We start from the raw sequence: 25,196 nt of genomic DNA on the forward strand, positions 1-25,196 counted from the left end.
ATTTGAAGGGTACGGTTTTAGCAGGACTGCTGCCATCCAGGGCACATGCGGTGTTATGTGACACCGTCACAGTCTCCTGACCCAAGAAATCAAGACCCCTGGAAGAAAAACAAACGATTTCGCTGAACGTTTTCCCCACCTGGCTGATGTGCATGCTAGTGTCGCACGTTAAAGGTCTGGCTGAAGTCAGATCGTTAGAGCCCAGGAGAGTTGAAATGATTCCATTTTGATCAACTTTTCTGATCATGGTTCCATCAACAAAGTAGATTAATCCATTCTTGTCGATCGCCATTCCTTTATCCAAGAGAAGGAACCGTTACCCATCTTTCAAAAACAATTAATTTCAATTAAACCTGTAGGCCTATCACTAAACTCCACGTGTAACCCCAGTGACAACACGGCCGACGGGTAGCAGGTAGGACTGTGGATGGCAAACACATCAGGAAAAACCCAACACAGCCATTTAGGTTACAAATAAATGTAAAATGCAAGAAAGAACTGAAATTTGTAAGGATCTCTACTTAAGAGTATGACTCACATAGGCAGTACCAGTGTTTTAAATATAAAATGATAATGTCTGTCTAATGTTGTTGTCTATAAATTATAGAAACAGGTCACATTCTGTTGCACTGAACTGAGAGTAACTATATTCTAACAAAAATAGAGCTAAGCCAAGAGGAGTGCTTTGTTGACCTTGTTACAACGAAATTTGCTAGAATAAATAATTCAGCACGACAAATACTTTTCTCCAGTCCTTGCTCACATAATAGTCGCTAGCTGTAATGAAAAAAAAAAAAAAAAAGCCTCAAACCAAAAAACATTGTCTTGAAAGGCATGATACATGAGGAAGGCAGTTAGTCCCGACTGGTTTAAAAGCTAGAAACCTTCATCACGTAGAATTTTAGCCCTTGTGACCTTCAGAAATTCCTCACAGCAAGCATTTTTTCCCACGGCATAGAAACAAAAGTTTAATAGCTCCAAACCGGGTGAGCACTAATAGGGTTGCCTAGTGATGGTTTTCAAAGAGGCCCGGACTCATTCACAACAAAGAAATTTCAGGACAATGAAAGAATTTGGATACTTTCTTGATACTGAACAGGATGTGACCTGAATGACACAGAGTGGTTGCTTTATTCTTCAAAAAGTTGAAAACGTGGTATGATGATTTAAAAAATGCCAAGAACCTAATATTTACTGTAAAATCAACTTAGGATTCTAGTCGTTTCATGCTAAATGGCTTTTAAAAACCCTAGATGTGAAACAGCTTTCCAGGAGGCAGTTGAGGGTAACATGTTTTTAGACTCGGCATTAAACACAATCAGGCACTGACTGGATTTTCCACCTTTTTTTTTTTTTTTTCTTAATAAAAGGAAATCATCCAGTTGATACATTCCAGTACCTTTGGGACTCATGAGTGTTGCTTCCACAGCCTTCCCTCCATCCCCACATCTGGCTTCATCAAAGGGAAGGCACTGTTCTCCTGTCCCTGCAACCACTTCGGCATTTTTAGTCAAGTCTTTGGCACCGGTGAGGGACTTCGGGCGATAAATCCGGCGGGTGTTAGTGTCAGAAACATACAAATCTCCTGTGACTGGATTGGTTGCGAGGTAGTATCTATGAGCTGGGTTGCTGCTATTAAAAAAAAAAGGAATCATACAGAAGCATCATGAGACAGTTACTCCTAAGACACAGAAATTTAAAGTGAAATGAAACAGATCGCGAGAAACTGATTATAAACTGAGATCCCTCATCAATGACTGGAAAATGAACAGCAGGTTGAAGAACGACTTACAAGAATTGGTGGCAATCTCTGACACGACTGTCTTCCTTCCTTGTCTGTTTCTGAGGATTTAACAGTTTCTTAAACAGCCATCTTAAAGATAACTACCTTTACAAGGCTAGCCTAGAACAAAGAAGCAAGTTCTCTAAATCTTTTCGGTTCAAGGCAAAACTATTAATAAATAGCCCTTGAGTGACAAAGTTTATTCCAGGGGAAGGGTGTCTCCACCAAACTCTTCAGCGAAGGACAACACACTGGTGATTTTACTTGCATCTCATCTTAGGGAAATCTCATTTTCTTGTGCAATCAAACTAGAAACACCTGGCTCGGAAAATGAAAAAAAAAAAAAAAAAAAAAAAGCGCTGTGTGCCTAGATTGCTCTACTGTAATCCAGAAAGCTAATCTGATGCCGTTACAAGGTCTGTCCTGAGCTGTGGGGTTAAATATGAAAATGAGGCTATTTGAGTGTAGGAGACAGTCTCAGTCTGTTGCTCCAGTCAGAATAGCTGCTGACTATGTAGCTGCTCTAAAACCTGTCTATGAATTTGCAGAGATACAGATATTTGTTCACAATACACAGTGCTTAATTTTATAAACACAGACTAATGTAAATGTAGAATATTTGAAGTCCTGTTACCTGTAAAAAATAGGGAGATAATCTTATCAAGGAATGGACAAATTACAACAGATGGCTGAAATTAAAAGCTGATCTCCTTACACACACTTAACACCGCATTCTTGGAATCAGTGTAATTTTGTACCATGTGCAGATATCGTCTTACGAAAAAAGAATTCTCAGAAGAATTTAAATGATTTGGTGTCTCGGCAAAGATGTCAACAGGTAGGAATTCCACTAGATTCCGCAAGTCTTCTGATGACAAGCTTGGTTTTACTGATTTGTTCTCATTCTCTCGCTCACTCCACACACACACACAAACACACACACACACACACACACAACTATATGAGTGTCCCCATTTATTTTATATGTGGGTATTTAAAACATATACTGTAAATTTAACTAAATGAAAATATTCTAAATAATGGTGTAGTAGCTTTCTCATTACTAGTTTGGTTCTATTATTATTATTATTATTATTATTATTATTATTATTATTATTATTATTATTATTTTGCAGGGGGAGGTCATTAGGTTATTTATTTATTTCCTTGTTGGTGGAGGTACAGGGGAATGACCCAGGACCTCATTCTTGCTAAGCATGTGCTCTACCACTGGGGTAGCTCACTACTTAATGCTCTTCCTTTTAAGTGGCAAATACACGTACTCGATCGCTCCTGTAGGAGTCTACCGTTAGTCACAGTTCTAGGGTCCACTGTGTCTCTAATGTTGGCAGAGGGGACAGCTGGCCACACATGGGGTCTGCAGAGACCCTCCGGGGCCCTGGAAAGCTCTGTGGTGGTGACGTTGGTAGAGAAACACCAAGACGTACAAAGGCCTGAATGCCTTCAAATTCTGGGTCTCCTTTCCAGCCTTTTAACATCTTTTAGTGACAAGAGGCCAATGAGAGCAAGGGGTCTTGAGCGTGGAAATATGAGTAAAAGTGGAAAAGGGTGAAAAGCGGTAAGAAGAACTTGCACAGAGATGCAAGTCACCTGACACAAAGCACTTCAGAACTACTGGCTTACATCTGATGAGCGACTGCCGTGCTCAGTGTCACTGTATCATTTTTTCTAAGTTGATGCCTGAAACTTTAAATGCAGCAAGACATACTGTGTTCCTGAGTATGGTACTTTATAACGAAGTAAAAAGCTACATATCAATATAATATTCAGAGCAATTTATAGAGGTTTCTTCCTCTACAGACAGTCTGGTAGCGGCAGAGCTGATCTTCCAGGTACACAGAGCTGGTGACAGAGTTGCAATTCAATCTGCAATTCAATCGAGATGATATATTTTGGAAGACAAGACACTGGAGAGACTTCTCTAGTCTTTCTTACCTCCCTGATTACATACTAATCATGGATAATTGTAGAGTTGGTTATAAATACATACACACACATTTTATTTCCTTGCCAGTTGTTTACCTATTAGTGTGACCTCTGGACCAGAGGGTCTGGATTTGAACACTAGCTTTGTCCTAACTGTGTGACCCTGGGCCAGTTATCTCATTTATCTCTGCCTCTGATTCCTTATCTGTAAAGGTGATAATAAGACGGATTTCATATGATGCTGAGAGGATAACATGAACTAACACAAGTAAAATCCTTAGAACAATGCCCAGCACATAATATGTGCTCAGTAAACATTAGCTAGTCCTAATACTGGCTTTTGTCCTGTCTCCTCTTACATCGCCATGACTTTTGCCTTGTCACTCTATCCAGCGTAGGAGAGTCATCGTTACTGCTGACTAACTAAAACATGACTCGCCTTCTGAACATAAAAATAAGGAAAAATGATCATCTGAACTTGGATAGGTCTACATTTGTTTCCCTAGTCCTGGTGTTATAACATCTGAGGCTATTAAAACAATGCAGATGTTGCTGAAAAACATCTATTTTGAGTTGTTTCTATAGCAATGATGACAAAGGTAAATGAATAGGGGATACTTTTTTATGATGTCCCTCATTTTGAGGAAAAAAAAAAAAACCCAACAGCTGTTGGAGATGGCTGCTAAGCAGTGGCATGCTCCTTAGCTCTAGGACATGAGTTTTCTTGGTGCAAAAATAATACTTTCAAGTCCTAAGCTATTCCTTCACTGGCGTCACTTTTATTCCAGTGGGACAGTAATAAGTGAAGGTCCAAGTGACGCTTTCTCCTTGATCTTTCCATCCCGAAGCTTCTCCTTTCCTTCAAGACACAGAAATTTCTAAATCAAGCAATAGCCGTCAATGGCTTTAAAAATGGCCACCAAATGAAGGCTCTGATTTTGCACAGAACTCTGCTGGTCAGAAGAACAAATGCAGAGGAGGACGTGGCCCTGGAAAAAAGAGAATTCCCCTCTGGAAATACTCCCCGCAGGATGGTGGGAGATCAGAGCCAGAGCCATCCCCTGCAGTGAAGCCCGATGTGACAAATCAGAGCTGCTCCTGAGATTCCAGCCTCCCCTACAGGGCAAAAGGGATACGTACCAAAACACTAAAATTAAAAAAACAAAAAACCCCTCAGTTTGGACTCTTTGAGTTGACAGGCTGGAGGCAAGAAGCTCTGAGCCGCCTGTGTGAATGGGCCTGGGGTCTGAGGAGTTTTCTGATGGGGTGCGGGGGATGGGGGGAGGCTCTGGTTCTTGCTCTTCCAACTTCCTGAACAGCCACAGCTGGAGAGGCTGGGGAGGTGGTACAAACGGGCGATACGCTTTTAGACCAGTAATGCATCTCCTGTGAAACCGTGAGGCCATGCTGACTGAAGACAGTCTGCTGCTGGCAGCCGGGGTGCAGGAACCTACAAAGTGCACGGCTAGGGGGAATCTCGGTTCAGCAGAAGGGGCATAAAACAGCCTTCTTGTATGACTGAGATTTTCATTTCAGAAATGTTTAAGATAACGTTGAGCTTTTGACTAATAGCAAAATCAGAGACGCTGAGATCAAGTTAAGGACCTTGATTAGACTGCACCTTGATTCTTCACTCATCCTAAATTGCCCAGATCATCACAATTACCGAGCCGTCTTCTGTCTGCCTTACTCACTTAGACACAGATCCAGCGGTCAATGCAGACTAGATCTGCTCATTTATTTTGTCATAATTCAACCTTCATAAACTAGAGAAATACGTATGTGGAATAGATATCATTAGCGCTTTTAATCTTTTTAGCTGGAAACTGTACCACAGCCCTTAAAACACAGTGTTCGAAGGAGTACAAGTTATACTTATATATAAAATTAAACCGTCCATTTTCTGGCTAACAAAAGACTGTTTAGACTATTGCAAGTAGGGCTCCAGGACGTGGTATTTTTGCCTGCTTAATTTCTATGTGTTAAGTCAACGAGAAGTGCTGAATCCAGTTTTTACAATGTTGGATCTAAACTTTAATTGACTCAACTGCACAGACCTGTGATTGACACTTTCTTTGATCTTTTAATTGGTGATATAAAATTCACAAAGTTGATTTTTAGACCTACATGTTTAAATGGCCCTTGGCTGGTTTTAGTTAATTGACTGAATTTCCTTTTTTTTGGAATTCTAATGAATTGGAACAGGGATGAACTACAATTTATTCCTACAAAAGGGGTTTGTTAGCAAGCTAGTACTATAAACATCATAGGGGAAAATGTTTAGCGGATATAAAAAACTTATTTTTTAAGCATTTCAGAAGCTCCCATTTATGTAAAACATCTAATGTATCAGGTAGTACTTGCATTTATTCGTTAAATTATAGCTAGAGAATTTGATTTGATATAACATCTTGGCAGTATTTTTAAAATTTGGTGTGACAGAATACTCTGAATTTAAAAATGACTTGTTTTTATACTTATTATTCAATATTTTAAATTAATTATTTCCCCCATTAGCCCAATTAATGAGACTATTACTTGGGCAGGAAACATAGGAAGAAGACCAGAATCATGCATTTCTCTATTTTATTTAATCCTTGACAACTGACTTCACTGTTCATTTTTATAGATTTAGGCATTTTTTTTCAGTTTCTTTTTCTTACTATCACCTGCTCCTAAGCCTTTAATGACTTCAGTGTAACCAGGAAAGTGGGGATAAGGAGAAATCCAGGCAGGATCCTATCAGCTGGTACAGGGAAGATGGTACATACAGGTCAGTAAATAGGAAGAAGCATCAGAAAAGAATTTTAATTTTTTAAGTGAAATGAAGACACTCTGATGGGCTGAAAAAGCTTGGTTTTGTAAAGTCAATTTTGATGAATTAGTCACTAAGCAAATGGAATCCTTATTTCTGTCAATGATTTTGTCATCTGTTTGATGATTTGGACCCAAAAGCCTTGGATATTTCCTGTGTCTTCCTCATTTGCATCATTCGTATGTAGTGTGCCCATTCTCTGCCTTCCTTTATTTTATTGATCGATTCCCTTCATGGCTACCCAGACTATTTTAGGTACCAAGCATCTCATGATTTCACGTAACAGCTTTCTAACTGATCTTCAAGCCACCCTGAACACTGATCTCCCAGATTCATCTTCCTAAAAGGCCACTTAGAGATGCCGCTGTCTTGTTCCAGATCAGAGAATGGTTCCTCACTGCCTCTTATTTTGTAGGATAGGAGTGGAACTCCTTAGACCCATCAAGGTCCTGAGCAATCTGACCCCAAATTCCCTTTCTACCTGTCTCTCTGGAATAGGCCTGGGGGAAGGCAAAAGGGGGGTTTGGTTCAGTATTTTTATTTAACAAAATTTTATTTCTTATTTTATGTTTTTAGCTTCAGAGACTCCAGAAGGGATATTTTTGCTTTTCATGCCTAGATTTTTTTTAACCTTAAAAAAAAATCCTTCCTCTGGTAAAATCATTTTCATCATCATAAAAATCAGATTCGTGGTGTTCATGTTTTATTTTAATGTTTTAAAAACATTTTAATTTGTTTTTTTTCTCCAAGTCTGCCAGTCTCTGAAATTAGAACACAGGCAGCATGAGATGATCATGCCTCATCGCGCTGTGATTCTGACTTCTCAGGGGAGCGGAATGCTCTGCCCCCACAAGAAGTTTTTATACTTTATATACCTGTCTCTCTAATTGCCCAGTGTATTGAAACTCATATTAAATTCCACATATTTTTGTGGTAAGTCTTCTGAAAAAAAAAAAAAACCAATATGAAACATTAAAATGTATTAAAATGCCCCCCAAGTCATTTTAATTTAATTAATTTAAATTTTTACTAACATGGTAATTTTGGTATTACCGAAATTGTAATTTTGAAGTGGACGGGTTCCTCTTAGAACATGTCTTGCTCATCTCTTTTGAGCAAGTACCCTGACTTGCTCTGAATTCTTTCTTCATGCCTGCCCTCCTTTCTTCTTCTTGTTCTGTTTAAGCAGACTTCATGCTTAGACCTGTGACATATATCAGTCCTTCCAGGAAACTTTTCCTTACCACGCTCCCATCTCCCAGTAATCTTCTTCCACAGTGTCACACTTGCAGTGTGAGCTACGGATACGACTGCGTCAAGGAATGGTACCTATGATGCTACTTAGTCGGTTACACGTGTATCTCGTTTTCCCTACTGGAGTGTGACTTCCGAAAGCCTGGACTTTGTCTCTTATCACTATTTGTAGAGCCTAGCACGTGGTAAGTCATCAGTTAACACTGATTTAATAAAGATGCATATCAATTAAAAACCCAAACCAGTGTATTTTACATGCATGGTGCATAAAAGGAAATGCAGGAGCCCAAATGCAGCCAGGGTAACGTTCAGAGGAGATGAGGTACAGAGCAGGATCATGAGAGAGAGATCACAGTGAGCATCACCACCAGACATCACGAGTTAGTACGGAATGAGTTCATGGCATAAAGTATTGTTAATAATAATGCAGCTCTAACCTCACAGATTTTTGTTTCCAGAGAAAGAGATTATAGTTCTAAGTAATTTGTCAAATGATTGTGAAATAAATCTAGCTTTCACAACCCAGGGAATGATCCCACAGAAAGTTAACCATTTGGACAGATAAAAACGGGCTGTGCGGTGGAGGGAAAGAACACACACTTTACAGCGGTTCACATCTCTGCTCCCCATTTCTTAGTTACGTATCTAGGGGAAGATACGGCGCGTGCTGGAGCCTCGATCAGTGCGCGCGTGGCCCTGAAGGACTGCCGTGAGGATCTGGGGTCCCGTGGGTCTGGTACCGCGCCCGGCATGGAACAGCCCAGCTTGTTAAAAGATGGCTGCTGTGACCATCCTGCCTGCACTGCCTCCAGCGTGTTCATGTTTTGTTGGTGTACACACCAGTTTGCCTTTTCTCCGCAGTTACCGAGAAGGCAAAGCCAGAAAAATTGTGATATTCTGCTGTGGTTTCTAAAAGCAGAGCTTTGCACGCTCAGTAGTCTGGAGAAATCCTGTGTTAATGTTAGCACGTGGCTGAGCTATCAGTGAGAGCGTGAGTTCCATCACGGGTTTTAGGAAGAGGTCTGGGGACCATGCCTGACCAGACAGATAGGCAACTGCTACACATCTTTCAGCACAACTTGGTCTTTTATCTCCTAGTTGTCAATCTCTACACAGCAGTGCGTCATGTGGACGTAATCATCGCAAGGGTCTCACATCAACTATTGCTAATTTTTCCATCCAGTATCATTTTATCAGATATTTCAATGGCCAAACTAGATTTAGCATGTCCAAATATGTCTTGCTTTCTGTTAGCTTTACTTTAAAACATTTTTTCTCCCTTTTTGGCTGTCCTGAGGGAAGTTTTCAGTCCAAAGTGCCTATAAACAGACTTGCCTTCCACCTTCTCCAGCTTGGTGGACAGAGCAGATAGACTCTGAAAACCTTCTGGGCCAATATTTGCTTCAACTATGTTCATTCTTAGCTTTGAAGAAAGTCTTTTCCTCCCTAATAATGTTAATGGAAACACTACTTCTTAAAACGCAAATCTAGTAATTCTCTAAACCTAAACAAAATATACAGTTTCAATGGGTTTTAAATACACAGTTTAAATGACAACAGTGATGAATTTACCAGGCAGTCAAAGCATAAGTTTTAGGGCCCCCTCACTTGTCTGGGTTCCTTCCAAGCCCAGCGAGGGCCCTGGCAGCATGTTCACACGATCTTATATTTTAAAGAATTTGCCGAAGTACAATGTTTTTTGATTCTCTTTTTTTTAAAACAGAGTCCCTCAAATTGAATAAGCTTTGGGTCCAGTAAACCAGGATCTGCCCTGGCTACCAGTCAAACTAATCTCTCCTTGAATTCTCCCAACTGTGCGTCAAATTTCGTTCAGTTCAATACAACAGAGAGTAACTGAAATGTACAGATTTTTTTTGTTATACAGAGATGTTCATTATAATACGTTTTGTGACAAAATTTACTTTACTAGCCAATTTGAAAATATTTTTCAAATTACATTGCCCAGTATGATTTGCAATGTTATGCAGTTATAGTTCCTTTGAGCAGTTTTAACTCCTTAGATGCTCTGTGATACTGAGTTTCCTCTCTCATGATGAAAGGTTCTTAGAAATAGCGTCAAGAGAGTCACGGTGAAATGTAAAAGGTGAAATGTATTCGAAAATACACAATAACTTTTAAGCAGGATGCTTACCTATGTCTAAAATCTTTATTTCTTGGTGGAAGCAGATTAAAAAAAGGTAGAAAAAAAGCATAGTTAGAAAAGGTTTCTAAAACATAATGAGTTGAATCCTGAGATTTTAATTACTTTATGGAAAATTGCCAACTTAAGCAGAAATAACACTGGAAATGAATTCTGTAGGTGAAGGCTTATCGAATAATTTACAGAATAGGATGATTTTGATCATCACACGTAAATGAACACAGCAAAAACAACCACGTGTTACTTTAACCACTGGCATTATGGCTAATGGATTTAACCCAACTTGAAGACCCAATATTCTGGTTGAAAGTTATAGGCTTAGTTTATTATTCTGTCTTAATATTCTAGGAAAATACTTCATGCCTTTATTTCAACCACTGTGAAATAAAAGAGCAACAACCTATATCACAAGGTTATTCTAAAGGTGACTAAAGGGGTTTCAGAATCATAGCTCCATCCCACTGGAGTGTAGAAAATTCGCTGGAATCAGGGAGACATTTTCTCTACCAGGTGGCTTGACACTCTTTCAGACATTTGTGGCACAGTAGATACGTGCTTTGCTTTTCCTAACTTTAACCAAGAAATTTAACTTCTTTCTAAAGAGAACATTCAACGCTGGAAAGGTACGTTTAAGCAAATTAATACACTCGTTTCAACATTTCAAAAATAAAGGTGTGTTGAGCTTTGATCAAAATCCCAAATCGAGGAAAGACATACCTTAGTTCTAAAACACTTGTGACGTTTCCAGAAGGGAAGATCCGCCGAACATAGTTGAAATCCCCCACGTACAGACTGCCGTCAATGCCACACGCCAAGGCCACCGGGGCCAACAGCTTATTCCCATCGGCTTGGCCGTTGCAGCTCGGGCACGAGATACTGCGTCTGCGCCCGTTGCCCATGATGCTGCTGACGACCGGAGGCTGCTGGGAGATAAACTGGTTTTCCCCGTTCCCCTTGTACAGTATGCCTGGAAGACACGAAACGCATTTTTCTTTCGATAAAAGGAGTAAAGATGAAGAGTAAACATGTTCACGATAGAAACCACAGTTCAGTGCCTTTTAGATTCCGACTGGGAAAACTTTTATGGAAGGTTCTATTGGAAAGACCTCCATTCAATGACTTAGTGTGAAATATATGACGAGATACCTAAGATATATCAAAAATGCTCTCTGTTATGGATTTAAGGCAGGTCTGGTGAAAGAAACAAGGACAAACAAGAAAAATTAAAACTGCAAATTCTCAGTGTCAGTGATTCTCAAAGTTGGCTACACATTGGGACTGACAGGGCAGCTGTAAAAATATGGATGCTGGGCTCTCACGCCGAGGGATTCTGATTTAATTGGTCTGGGGTGCAGCCTTGGTACTGAGATTTTAAAAGACTCTCCAGATGATCCTGACACGCAACCAAGTTTGAGAACCATCTCTACACAATGTGCTTTAGAGACCAGCACGTTTGCTTAGTTGTTAAAGGATGTTGAAAGTATTATATATTAATCCAACTTAAAAAATATGCACCATAAATATGAATTTCTTCTTTATGAGTTCATGATTTGATTTTTTAAAAGTTAAATATACTTCATGGGAAACAAAGTTAGGAAATATACATCAAACCTCCAATATACTACCAAACTGTCAAAGAAGATTCTTCTTGCTTGTGCTTCAGTCTGATTTGGGAATGCATGTACATGCAGTTATTCAAAATTTCACACATTACAACATCGGGAAGGATGGTTTATTATTTAAAGTGAATTCTGCTTTTAGACATGAAAGTGCCAATCATTTTAAGAAGACAGAATGCCAGTCTGCTCCATGTTGGTCTTCAATGAAAACCAGAGAAAAATTCTCAATAAATGTTCAGTATTTTCATAGTTAGAAACTAGATTTGAGTTGAGACTCTAGTTTTCCCCTTTTACTGTTATTATACATAGATCACTGGTTCCATTTTGGTCTGATGTAACTGGATGGTCAGCTGTTATTGCTCTATACAAATTTCAAGACACATCTCAATGTGTTATCTGTACACCACCTGCTGCTTATACTTTTAAACAGATATACTGTTAAAAGAAGCAAACCCATGAAAGTACAAACAAGAAACTTGAGAAGGTGGTTTTTTTCTCCCATTTTGGAGTAATTTTAAAGTGAAGAAGAGATCAGAATAATTATGTTCCTCTTAGAGCTCAGCACATTTTAGGTGGATTCTGTGATTACTTCTAATGCTTTGCCATTTGGGTGATGTCACAATCATAGCAAATTTACAGAAAGAAATCAGGACCAATAAAACACGTTTATTCAAATTTAAGGATAAATAATCTAAATAAGGCTGGGTCCTAACAACAGACGAAAGGCATTCTGCTTTGAATATTCAAAGCATACATTAGGGATAACCTAAGATCTTTCTTTCTGTGATTACGTTGTTTGACAATTATGGAACTATAATTTCCTAGAAAATCCAGTTCTGTAATTTTCACCAGAACAATCCTACAAGTCAGGCTCCTGCTCCACTATGTCTGATTTATTCAGTCATTACTTTGAATGATTGGTCTTTCATGAGTCTCCTCTATTATGACAGAATAGAAAGATGAACATTAGAATATTTATTTCCATGTTCCAGGATGCCTGCACAAACACCTGTCACTGTCTACATTTTTGCCTTCTCTTCTTCCTTAATATATTTCCACAGCCCATCCACCTTGTCACGGTTACAAATCACTTTGTTTATTCAATTAGACACATGTCACTTTGAAAAGTCACTTCTTGTCAAACTGTTTTTGGGTAAAATTTGAAATCACAATTGGTTCACTCTGTGAGTTAGGTTACCTGGCATTTTAACATATGTATTTTAACATATATGTGTGTATATATATATATTTTTTTTTACTTTTTACAGAGGTACAAAATAATATATATTTTATAACACTTTTGGAGCACAGAACTTTGGGTAGTCCAGTTTTCACATCTGACCTGATATTTTAATAAAAGTTAATTATATATTATTCTCTGGTAGAATGTGTGAGTATTTTTATTACATAGACACACACACAGAATATCTATGAGTTTCTTAATCCCCCTGAACACTAGACTGAGTGTTGAACTGTGGAGGTGTGGGCTTTCCTGAAGCTCTTTGCTCATTGTCTCCCTACTGGTTCATAATCTCTTGGGTGAAATCCTGGGGTTCACTGGTTATGAACTTTACCTTATGGTCGTATAATAACTAAAATACATGTGGAGAGGTTACCCCCCCAGTTTTTTTGGTAAAGAACTTCTGAAGGAATATACCAATATGTCAAACCACATGAAATATAATTTTAGAGAATTTAATCAAGAGCATGTGGTTGGCATGTGGGTATGCATTTTGAAAGGTCATCATTAAGCCACATGTTACAAACAAAACAGACTGAGACGACCACTGCTGATGATCAGATAACACAGACAGCCTCCTCCTCGGGTAGGAGCCCCACTTTTCCAAGGCGTGTGCTGCACGTGGCTCTGCTGGTTATCACTCCTGCTCCCAACCTTCGGGGGTGCAAACCGAAGTAAACCTGACATCCAGGAAGGACATAATTGGACAGGGAGTAGAGCTTAGCACTGCTATCAAACAGAAAAGGTGCGAAGGGTTTTCTGCATTTTTTTTTCCCTTCACTACTGATTTGCTCAGTATGATTCTCTTCTGGAGGTAAGGCACCAGCATTTTCAATCCCTGGCTTGGAAACCACTTTTGATTTAGTTCATTTGGGAGTTTAAAATGTATTCTCTGCAACTCCGAAAAACTTTTTTTTTTTTAACAGAAAGAACCAATAACAAAGCAACATGAATCTGAAAAAAAAAATGATCATTAATCATAAATATTTAATCGTTTTCCATGCTCAGTTCAACATTCTGAATCTTCCAAAAACCTCTGCTAAGACAAAAGCTAGATTATTTTGACAAGGCTGTGAAATCTTCTCTGGCTGTTTGTAAGAGGACAGAAGACAGTGACTAGCACGGTGTGGTTTAGGATGGGAGGCTAGACAAGTTCCCTTAAGAGTCTGCTTTTCTAGCAAATCATCTGAGATGTAGCCAGCTTGTGGGTAAAATCTCAGAAACCCAGTGAAGACAATCAAGCATGTTTCGTGTAAATAATATCTTTTATGAGATTAAACTGGTCACGTTTTGCAAGTAACTTATTTCTTTTGGTTTGTAAGATTTGACATATTTTATCTCAGAGCATATTCACTTGTGAGGTCTACTACAAGTAATACCCCTGATTCTTGCTTTTTCCCCTCAGATTAGTCATTTATTTTTTCCCCTAACATTTCCACAACCAAACAACCGTATGTGTCGCACAGTCTGAGTGGGAGAATTTTTTCAACCCTCAAATACAGCGTATGAAGAACTGGAAAAATAAACCCAGATACTCAAAACAGACTACATCCTTAAGGACTAAGGATTAAGGATTAAGATCTGTTAGAGGCATTTTGGTAGAGTCATTCGGATTTTTAGTTTTTATTTATTAAAAAAAAAACAAAAACAAACCCTCCGTCTATTTTTTGTAAAGGTCTCGAAAGCACTTTTTTTCCCCTAGTGGAGGTGCTGGGGATGAAACCTAGGGCCTTGTGCCTGCGAGGCACGCACTCTACCACTAAGCTATACCCTCTCTGCCTAGAGCGTTTTGGATCAGCTCACTGACTTCTGGTGAAACCAGAAACTCCTCAGTGGATCCCTAGGGAAGACGCCGGCACAAAGTCCTTTCAACGCAGCACCAAGGACGGTCGCTTACATTTGAATGGGAAAACTATGTCGTGATGAACATTGTGAAGTGTGTTACATGGTTCCCACTTTAAGGCTTTTATCGTCTTTAAAAACATACATTCATTTTTCTACTAATTCTGATCTTACAGCTGCAATTTAATCGGTTTGAAGGTGAGCAATATTATGCATCTGTGAACAAGGTCTTACCATTTTGAACGTCCAATACGTGATGCTTATTTAATGTCCAACCACCCATGTTGGAAGCATCTAATTCATAGCCTTGCAAGACGGCGGTCCTTTTCTCCCACAGAGTCAGGTCCAAACACGACTCGTATTCGTATCCAACCGACACTGGAATCAAAACAAATCACGGCTCATGTTCCCAACAACAGGCAGAAATGCAATTTATGATTTTGATAAAACTGTCTTTTTTCACAGATGTGCTCTGAGACCCTATTTCCACTTATTTATGAACAGAAGTCTATTTTTTATATGAGAAGACTTGATCATATAAAAGGTGTTTTTCTAAAAAATGATCTCCAAATATTATTTTTGTACCGACGATAGGAAACTAGCGTTTTTTACCACATCACTTTTTCGCGAGGGGTTCACAGCACAAAATGAAGTTTGGATCGGGCAACTGGGTAAGTAATCAGATCGGATAAATTAGCCCCAAATGGTGATGAGATGATAACATCTAAAAATAGTATCTGCTATCTGAATAATTAGAGATGTTTAGTTTCCAGGAATATTCAGTTATGGAAAATATTTATAATAAGGAAGGTTCAATAGAACAAAAAGATAGCCAGGGTATAACATAATAGTCACATGTGATTATCAGGAGTGAAAAATAAAACTAGTATTAGTTAATATGAACAAATCACAAATGAAAAACTCCAGTGTTCACAATGAAATACGGATTTTAATTAAAACCTACAACAAAGTGAAGGGAGAAGTGGCAATTATCTGACCGGTTTGAACTAATTCTAGTTAAAATCATGCATTAATGTCAGAATAAAGTGTCTATTATATTTTCAGGTAAAAGCTAATAGAACAAAACACATGTTATCTCTCAGCTTTTGATGTTCTGAGCCTGAGCTTGGCGCTGTACTATGCACATCTCAATATGTCGCATTTTGATTGCACAGTCCAGTCATGCAGTGAAATGACTAGTTGGATGGACGTTTTAAGAATATCTTTCGATTGAACTGACCAGTCCTTCTAGTCCAAAGAGCTGCAGTAATTCTGGGACACAAATGTTGTCTGATATTATGTTAAGATATCCTTATGAGTTAAAACTATATTAGTTGTTAGGTCTTGAAAACATAAAAATGAATACGGAAAGCTAAGGAGGTGAAGTTATAAAGAAAAGAAGAAAATGGAAAAAGGAAGGGACACAATAAGGGGGGAAACAACATGAAAAAAAAAAGATATGACCACCTGAAGTCACATTCAGAACATTCTTCCAAGACACAGTTTCAGCCAGAAAAATGGATACTTTCTCCATCTCATCATTTGGGATACAGTCCTTTTTGCCATGGTAGATCTGAACCAATCAACTTATAACTTTCCTAGGCAACCTTACTGCCTTCCTCTCTGCGTATGCACTGATTTCCAGGGGTTAAAAATTAATTTTATGTTAGTTCTGACTTCAAGACAATTTTCTCTTGGTGCAGAATACATATTTACGTGGAACTTACCAACAGCTTCCGATAGCCCATAGACCTTTTGGTTATATGCATCTGTTTTATCCCATATGAAAGTATAGGCCAGGTTGGGTGAGGCGGGGAACCACTTCTGAAAGAGTCTTCCCACGACAGCTACCATAAGATGAACCTTCATTAAATTAAACGGTATAACAGACTGGGTCATGGTGATCTTGAGTACTGACTTGTATCCTGCAGCTCTGGAACTCAGGTAGGAAAGTTTCAAATCTGTTCCTGGAATTGTGGTTTCTTCATGAAGCACCTAGGTTTGAATACAGAAGAAGCTTCAAACTCTGATCACGTAGGACTGTTGGGTAAAATCCACTGAAAAGGACGAAGCAGAACCACCAAGACACTAAAGAGTCCTTTTTCACAAATATGCTTTTGAGATGTCATCTTGGTCAATAATTAAAAATAACTCGGTTGCCAGCCCAACTTTTCTCCTCCTAAAAGCTTCTTGCCATTTATTCTGCGTTAATCACAGCTCAGACGCTACTTCTCACGCAGGAAGCGCTGTGACCCGTCCATCCAGCCGACATGCACGGACTTGTATTGTCACGGTGGGTTCTTACTAATCCCCCTTTCACCCCCATCGCCCTGGAGAATTAAAGCAGACATCTGTAGCATGGTTAGCTCGGAACAGGGATGTAGTTCCGGCCAAAGACCTGGCTCACGCCAGCTGGCTCATTTAGAGATTAAACCTGTGTCTCAGGCCTCACCAACTGACTGGTCACAGCCTATCAAGACAGGAATGACAAAACAGACCAATTCGTCTGGGTTAAATTGTAGCAAATTCCACATTCATGTTGAAAGGTAATGAAACAATAGCACAGTCTAATAATTAGTTAAAACACTGAGCTGGGACTCACCACTGATTTTTGATACGATGGCACATGAACTAGTATTTTCACGTTGCATAAATTTCCCCCCAGAGAACAACTAATGTGTTGTTGAGTGAACACAAAAGACACTTTCTGAATTAAAACAGGAGTGTAAACAGTTCATATGATTACCTGCATAGGAGTGATCTCCTTTACAGATTTTTAAAAATTGTATTTTTAACCCTACAATGTACCCATCAATGTGACTAGCTCCACGAATGCCAACAAATTTACCCTGACTTACGCAAAATATATTATGCCAAAACATTAATTATTTTAGAAAATATATGTTCCATGGTATAGAAAATCTATCCAGACAATTCAGAGTCCACTTACTAAAGCCCCTATCAGCTTGGTTACTGATAATGGCTCCTCGCAGACTTACCACACACACTGTAAAGTACAAGGCTATCAGTGTTGAAGAACTTGCCCCAGGAACTCACCACTTTCTCTACTGAGAGTTAGACAGCATCTCAAAGGCCTCCTCAGATTGCCCTATCAATATTCATTGTTCACACTTAAAGGACTACCTTCCCTTGTTTAGAAAAATCTCAGAATAGCGGCTCAGTGTTCAGCAGCGTTTCTCCTCCCCACAGCTCCTCTCGCCTAAGACAGTTAGGTATTATGTACATCTGTAATCTCCCAATTTTAATAACGTCAGTAAAGCCCCTGCTACTGAGGGGGTAGCTGCACAGCTTCAATATAAACAATCACATAGTTGGGAGCAGCACAAAAGAACGGGCTGAACAAACTTCCAGCCTGGCCCGTGAGTCAGTGTTGGCATGAAGAGGGGTGCGAGGCAACACGGGAGCTAGAGAAGCCATTGTGTGCTGTAGTAGAGACATCAGTTTGCTACAGTTGGCGTTTTCCTTACCAAACACGCCGACTGAATGCAGATACACACTGTCTTAAACAAAACAGTTTTATGAACATATAGAAGCTTTCTAGAACTCAGACTCCGGGAAACCGTAACACGTAAGATTGACAGCACTTTTGCAGGACTGCAGTGTACAGGGTGAGTCATCTGAACAGAACGCACTGTTCTCTATCATTGGGGTGAAAAACCAATGGGCTACTTTGAAAAATAGATTCTTTGACTCTTGAGCGGCCCTAAAAATAGAAGGCATATAATTTATTTCCTCTTGATTTATTTTCAAAATAATTTCACCTAAATTTGACAGGTTTTCTATATGAAAGGCAGCCTTTCGTTAATTAATAGTTCTGTGATCTTCCAGGAGTCGCTTTTCTATTTCAAAATATCACGTTTATTCCTAATTTTAATAATGCATCACTGTCTCTGTCATCATTAGCCCACATCCATGGAACAAATATCTGTAATTCAGTTCATTAAAATATGTGTTTCTTCAGGTAATTTAACTTGACCATGTTATTTTGCATTAGTGGGAAAAGTAAATCTAGCCAGAATAGAAAAAAAAACCCAAAAACCCAAGCCATTAAGCCTGTTTTTGCTAGCTGCATGATCCGTAAGCTCCGTTCTTGAGGTTAAACCATTCAGTTAGGAACCATGTCCTGCCAAGTCTGCCTCCCAGATCTCTGTCTAATCTGTTTCCTCTTCTCCATTTCCGCTGCCGTTGTGACTGGTGGGCCCTCTCCGTCCGAGCGCTGGATCTGGATGGAAACACAGTGCAAACTAGCCTGTTCACTGATCTGTCTCCTCCTATCATTTCTGCATTTCATCACTTGAGTGAGCTTTAGAGAAAGGCTGAACAATCTTTCCTGGCTCCCTGGTTCCATACTGCCTAAAGAACTCAAGGTCTCCATTGTATGCTAATTCATAGCCTGGCCCTCAGTTTTCAGACAACAGCGCTCGCTTTTACCACCATGCTGCTGCTCACGCGTTTTCTTCAATCTGGAATATCCTTTCCCCTCTTAAAGGCCAACTTCTTCAGTGATGCTTTCCTTGGCTTCCTTAGAAACTGATCTCTCTTTTGAATTTCCACACTCTTCATTCAAATCTTCTTCACATTTAGAATGGCAGGATCCAAGTCTCGTTATTCTTTTTACCCTGGTGGAGTACCTTGTGCATTCTGGGTTCTCAGTAAATTTTTACTAAAATGTTTGCTGACCATGTGATGGAATGGAAAAAACACCCTTCATGTATTCATGGAACTGACTATTTGAAACCCATTTCAGTGACCTGGTTTGCTAGAAATTTGCCATTTAGAAACAGATACCGCTTCTAGGCTAAAAATCTACTGGCTAAGAAGTTCAGAGTTAGAGGAAAGTGGACCCTGGGGCTGGGGGGAAGTATCACACTGGACAAGGCTACGATGATTTTCTGAAAGCTTTGGCTCAGAGTCTGCTGGACTGTTACGCAGTAAATCACTGAGGCATCTCTTCTGCATCCTATTTGCCCAGGTTCATGCTCCGTATCTGTTATCTTACAGCTTCTGATCTCTGCCTAGACTTCTTCCCAATGAGATCTCACTCTCTGCTTTAAGTCTTTCTACAACGCTGATGGATGACTCCCAAACTGTCATCTTTACTTCCAACCTCGTCCTTGGATTCCATTCTGACGTGTCTGCTTCTTACCACTTCTACCCCAATCACCTTCGTCCAAGCCACCATCATGTTTCCTCTACTGAGACTGCCTCGTGACTGGTCTCCTTGTTTCAGGATTCACCCTCAATAAAATATTCTCAGCACAGCAATTGCAGTGATGCTTCTAAGGAAATCAGTAACTGCACTTGCTCTGTTTAAAACCTCTAAACAGTGTCTCATTCCTCAGCTGTAATCAGCAAAGTCCTTGTCCTTACTGTGGTCCTCAGTGACTGGTGACCTCTCCGCCTTCACTCCAGCCACACCTGCTGGCCTGTCTGTCCATCTCCAACAAGCCAAGCATGTTCCTCCCTCAGAGCTTTTGAAGTTGGTCTTTGCTCTGCTTGGAATGACCTTCTATTTGGGGGGTTTAGTCTTTCTCTTTTTAAAGTTTCTGCTGAAGTGCAATCTTATCAGAGAGCTCTTCCTGGACTACATTTTATAAAACTGCACCTCCACCCACTTCACCCTGCTTTATTATTTTTTAATAAGCCTTTTTCACAACCCAACATGTATCTATTTGTTGGAGGAACCCCTCTCTCCCCATAAGCTGGCAGACTCCTTGAAAGCAGGTACTTCGTCTGACTGGTTAACTGCTTTGTTCCGTTGTAACGGTGCCTGGTGCAGAACAGGTATTCAATAAATATTTGAAAAATGAATGTGACAAAGCTGTTATGTGAGGTTGTATTTTAAAGAGTATGTATTTTTACTTAGTATTTACAAATGAAGTCCACTATTATTGTACCTAACGGCCTACGTTTAAGATCTGAATGCTATTTCTATTTGGAAATACATAGGAAGGAAAACAATCCCCAGTTAGTTCAGTAGATAAAATGAATAGTGAAAAGTACGGCTATTTTTAAAACAATTATATAGTTTTTTTTCCGGTGGAGAATAGGGCTATATTATGAACCACAAATTATTAGGACTCAAGACATGATACCATGTTTTAAAAACAGTACCATGAGAAAATGAATGAACATCTTCTCTGTCAAAAAACATCTTTTCTAAAATATTTTTTCACTTACAATAATAATGAAACAATAAATTATTGAGAGTAATGGCCACGAGCAAAGACATTATTAGCTGTTGAGTTTAAGTCATTTCCTCATTTGGCCACAACTGATAAATAGATACAGATACAGTGTGAAGAAAAAGTATTTTGAAGAGATCTTTAAGCCGTAACTGATAGCCCACTGCAATAACACCCGTTCCAGTACACACACACAACACATCCTGTATGCTGTTCTATAGACTTATGGAGGATAGTCCCGGAATTCTGCAATCCTCTAAAAAAAATTCTTTGGAAACCACACGATCTGAAAACGGCTAGTGTAACAGTACTGCCTGTTAGAACGTTCTACCTGCGTCTCAGGAATAATGGGACTGTCTTCGGGAGAAGATCTAAAAAACGTAGACAAGGGTGACGACACAATGATAGGGTTTGGCCGCACGAAGCCACTCAGGTCACAGCTGGGAATGTCATTCTCCTCTTTCTTCATGACGAGGGTATCCATCACATAAAAGACGTTCCACGGAATCCATACAGTATGGTGCTGAGTGAGGAACGGGGATCGTTCAAATACCAGAGTTAGAGAAGCCCCACCATTTGCCACCAAGTCAAACCTAAGGAAAAACAAGATGTGCTTAGTGAATCATCTGGATCTCATATAACTCCCAACGCTCACCTCCTTAAATTAATCTGCTTTATAAAGAGAGCAATCTTTTCCCGCAACTCGTATATGAAAGAGCTTCAAATCTACAGGAATATTAAGACGTATACAATGACCATCCATGTACCCTTAACTCAGATTTACTACTTTATTAACTTTTTTCCAAATGTGAGTTACCTGTCTACCTATCTCCTCTTTTTCCAGACCCATCTGAACTTAGGTTGGAGGTACGACGAAACGTCACTCCCAAATAATTCAACATGAATCTTCTAAGACAAAGAACAGCCTCCTATGACACCAGCACACTATTATCATGCCTTAGAAAATGAAATCAACTTTTAAATCAACTTTTAAAGACCTAGGGATATATGACTTTAAATTTCTGCCATCAGGTACTGTCACAGATTTCTGGAGTCTAAAAGTTGTTGCATTTCCACATTGAAAGGGACAGTAAAACATGTTGGGTGATAGAAGAATACCTAATTTTTATACTTAAAATGCTTCAAACAGAGGTTGGGTGTTGGGACCAACTCACATGCCATCCTGGCGGGTGATGGTATATCCGTATTCCGGGTAATGGAAAAATGAGACATTCACTCCAATGAGTGGCGTCCCATCAGCAGTTAGTACTTGGCCTCTGATGACGGATGCAAGGCTGTGGGAAAAGTAGAAGAATTAGAACATCTGTCTTAGGCCAACATGATCATGATGTAGAGATAACTCAATCTTCGGATAAAACAACACTATCAGACGCACTCGTATTCACAAAAATCAGATTTAAGACTATATCCCTTTTAATTCACTGTAATGCACATTCTTGAAATGCCTGGTGTTTACCCTGGGTTTTAATTCATTGCAATCTGGTTTTTGGAGAGTTATCAAGACCAATAATTTAGAGACGAATTTTTAAAATTGTAAGCTGTGTTTTTTTTTCATAAGTCATATATCTGGTGCTTGCATGAAGAAAAGTATACTTTCCAATTAATTCCAAGGCAATCCGTAAATCTGCAGGAACCAAGAAGTACAAGATTTAAGGGGGCAATAAGGAACATTTGTGCAACAACTTTTAATCAACTGCTGGGTCTCACTGCATTAATGCTGTTAAATTGAGGCTGACCCAGGAGTTCTGGTGTAAATCATCTTCTTTTGCTCAGTGAGACACAAGACACCTGCTTTCACTTACTGGTTTATTTTCAGGTCATTACTGCTCTGTAAAGCACCAGTCAAACAGCTTATGCAATCTTACTGCCACGCCGTTAGCAGTTCCATTACATTAATTCATAATTTATATTATTTAGTGAGCTCAGCTTAAAAAAAAGTGCACTTCTGTTTTGCCTTTTGGGGTCTTTTCATTGCTTCTTTTGAAACATTTCCAACTGTGCAAAGAAAATCAACTAGTTAAATGAAGATTTATTGACTCTTTAATGGGATGTCCTGTTATGTATTAGGTACTGAAATTGACAAAGTATGTGAACGGTGTCAAAAATGCTTGAAAGGCGAAGTTTGGTGAAGGATTTGCCAAACGAGGAAAAACTGCATTAAAAAAAAAAAAACAAGCACTGCGCTCGAATTCAGTCATCAGCATTTCATACACAGGGCTTGTAACTGTTGATAATATCGCTACAAATCTGTACAAGGAAGAGATGCACTAACCTCTTATTGAAAGGACTTCCTCCAGGTATGACATGGGTGCTGTCAGATCCTATGAGAAAACTGATGCGGTCGTAGAAGGACTTGGCAGCCTGCTGAGGCGGGGACTGTAAGCTTTGGCTAATGATGTCCTGGGGGTCAGGCAATCCGCGACAGTAGGGCTGATTTTGGCAGGAACTCTGTAAACAGCAATCCGGGTCCATACAGTCAATGAGTCCATCTGTAGAGAGAAACGGAAACCAGTAAGAGGACCCGTCTTTCTCTGCCATGAAGTAGAATATGTTTTGTTTGCTGGCTGGCTTTTTGCACATCAAATGATTGGCTCTCCCTCTCTGGTAGTAATTTCTAGGAGGCCTACTTTCTGAAACCAACTGAAATACAAACACAATGCTGGCAGCTGCTTTCCCAGCCAGTAAATGTTTGGGTTGGCGATGGCTGAAAAGAATCGTATGATGTTGATTCTGAGTAAAAAATAAAAAATGACTGATTAGAACAAACGATAGCTCATTTTATTGAGCTTGCTTTACTATGCTTCGTGGATATTGTGTTTTTGTTTTTTGGTTTTTTTTTTTAGTAAATTGGAGGTCTGTGGCCACCTGCATGAGGAAGTCTATGGGCGCCCTTTTCCCAACAGCATTTGCTCACTTCCTGTCTCTGTGTTACGTTTTGGTGATTTTCACAATATTTCAAACTTTTTCATTCTTATTATATTTGTGATGGTGATCTGTGAGCAGTGAACTCTGTTGTCACTGTTGTAATTCTTTTGAGGAACCGTGAACTGTCCAGGGGTGAACTTAATTGATAAATGGAGAGTGTGTTCTGACTGCTCCATAAACCAGCTGTTTCCCTGTGTCTCTTCCTCTCCTCAGGCCTCCCTGTGCCCTGAGACACAAAGATATTGAAATCAGGTCAAGTAATAACCATCCAATGGCCTCTCAATGTTCAAGTGAAAGGAAGAGTCGATCGATGGGGCAAAATTCACTGTTGTCTCATTTTAAGAAACTGCCGCAGCCCCAACCTTCACACCCACCACCCTGACCAGTCAGCAGCCGACAACCTTGAGGGAAGACCCTCCACCAGTAAAAAGATTACGGCTTGCTGAAGGCTCAGATGATGGTTAGCCTTCATAAGCAATAAAGTATTTTAATGAATGTACATACATTGCTTTTTAGACATAATACCACTGCAAACTTAATAGATGACAGTATAGTGTAGATACAGCTTTTACATGCACTGGAAAACAAAAAAAATTCCTGTGACTCTCTCTACAGGGATGCTTGCTTCACTGCAGTGGCCGGGAACCGACCCTGCGGTATCTCAGAGGTCTGCCCGTAGTAGCAGGAAGGAACACAGAGTAGTTGTAAGTGCACTTAATCAGGGCTTCTGCAGTTTAGAGATAATGCACTAGGAGTTATAGTAAGTGTATATGGCAAGGGGATGGGTACGCATACTGGGTGAAGCTCTGAAACTGGGGAAATTGTCAGAAAATGAAGGTTTGTGAAATGAAGCAAGTGCAAATCAACATACAATGGAGGAGATCAGCCAATCATCTTTCAAGGAAATTGTTTTCCCCAGAATAGGAAAGTGTGTTCCAAGTAAAATGAGGCATTTCTCAAATTTTAAACAGGAACCTGAGCCCTTCGAATGCCTCCTCTCAAAGGCAGGTGTTAATTAAAATGTGGCAAGTGTAAGTAAGCCATAATACTGGAAATGATAAGAGACCGATCACTAAAAATGGACCTACACTGTTGATGCCATAAAAACAGTAGTAGATTGAACCTTCCAGAGCCTTCTCCAGGAACATCAAAAGGAAACTACACTCAATGGCTCATGTAAGAATTTCGTTTGAAACATATAAACCAATCCAATAGCGGATACTAGTGTCAGGTGTGATGGCTTGATGACATTATCCTTTAAGCTCATTTTTCAGTGACCAGTTGACACATAAATTTTTATCTGCTTGGTGACTGCATTTCTCTGTACAGACTAATAAAAACATTAGTTTCTGAAGACTTTACTTACCCTTGAGAGAATTGACA

General features: G+C 39.5%; 1 protein-coding gene across 5 annotated transcripts in view; it reads right to left on the minus strand.

Annotated features, from left to right (window-relative positions):
• Window positions 1-25,196, minus strand: part of TENM3 (teneurin transmembrane protein 3) — a 2,090,952-nt gene that overhangs the window by 37,534 nt on the left and 2,028,222 nt on the right. For 3 of the 5 annotated variants that reach the window (XM_064477577.1, XM_064477581.1, XM_064477580.1), the window contains 9 exons: window positions 23,161-23,377; window positions 22,043-22,162; window positions 21,199-21,460; window positions 16,389-16,656; window positions 14,896-15,039; window positions 10,678-10,927; window positions 9,952-9,972; window positions 1,400-1,632; window positions 140-294 (listed from right to left, as the gene is read on the minus strand). In XM_064477577.1, the coding sequence (XP_064333647.1) occupies window positions 140-294; window positions 1,400-1,632; window positions 9,952-9,972; window positions 10,678-10,927; window positions 14,896-15,039; window positions 16,389-16,656; window positions 21,199-21,460; window positions 22,043-22,162; window positions 23,161-23,377 (1,670 nt within the window). The remainder of the gene's footprint in view (window positions 1-139; window positions 295-1,399; window positions 1,633-9,951; window positions 9,973-10,677; window positions 10,928-14,895; window positions 15,040-16,388; window positions 16,657-21,198; window positions 21,461-22,042; window positions 22,163-23,160; window positions 23,378-25,196) is intronic. The other 2 variants (XM_064477579.1, XM_064477578.1) reach the window with 1 other exon arrangement.

The sequence above is a fragment of the Camelus dromedarius genome, chromosome 22 (assembly GCF_036321535.1).
Source record: "Camelus dromedarius isolate mCamDro1 chromosome 22, mCamDro1.pat, whole genome shotgun sequence".
NCBI lineage: Eukaryota > Metazoa > Chordata > Mammalia > Artiodactyla > Camelidae > Camelus > Camelus dromedarius.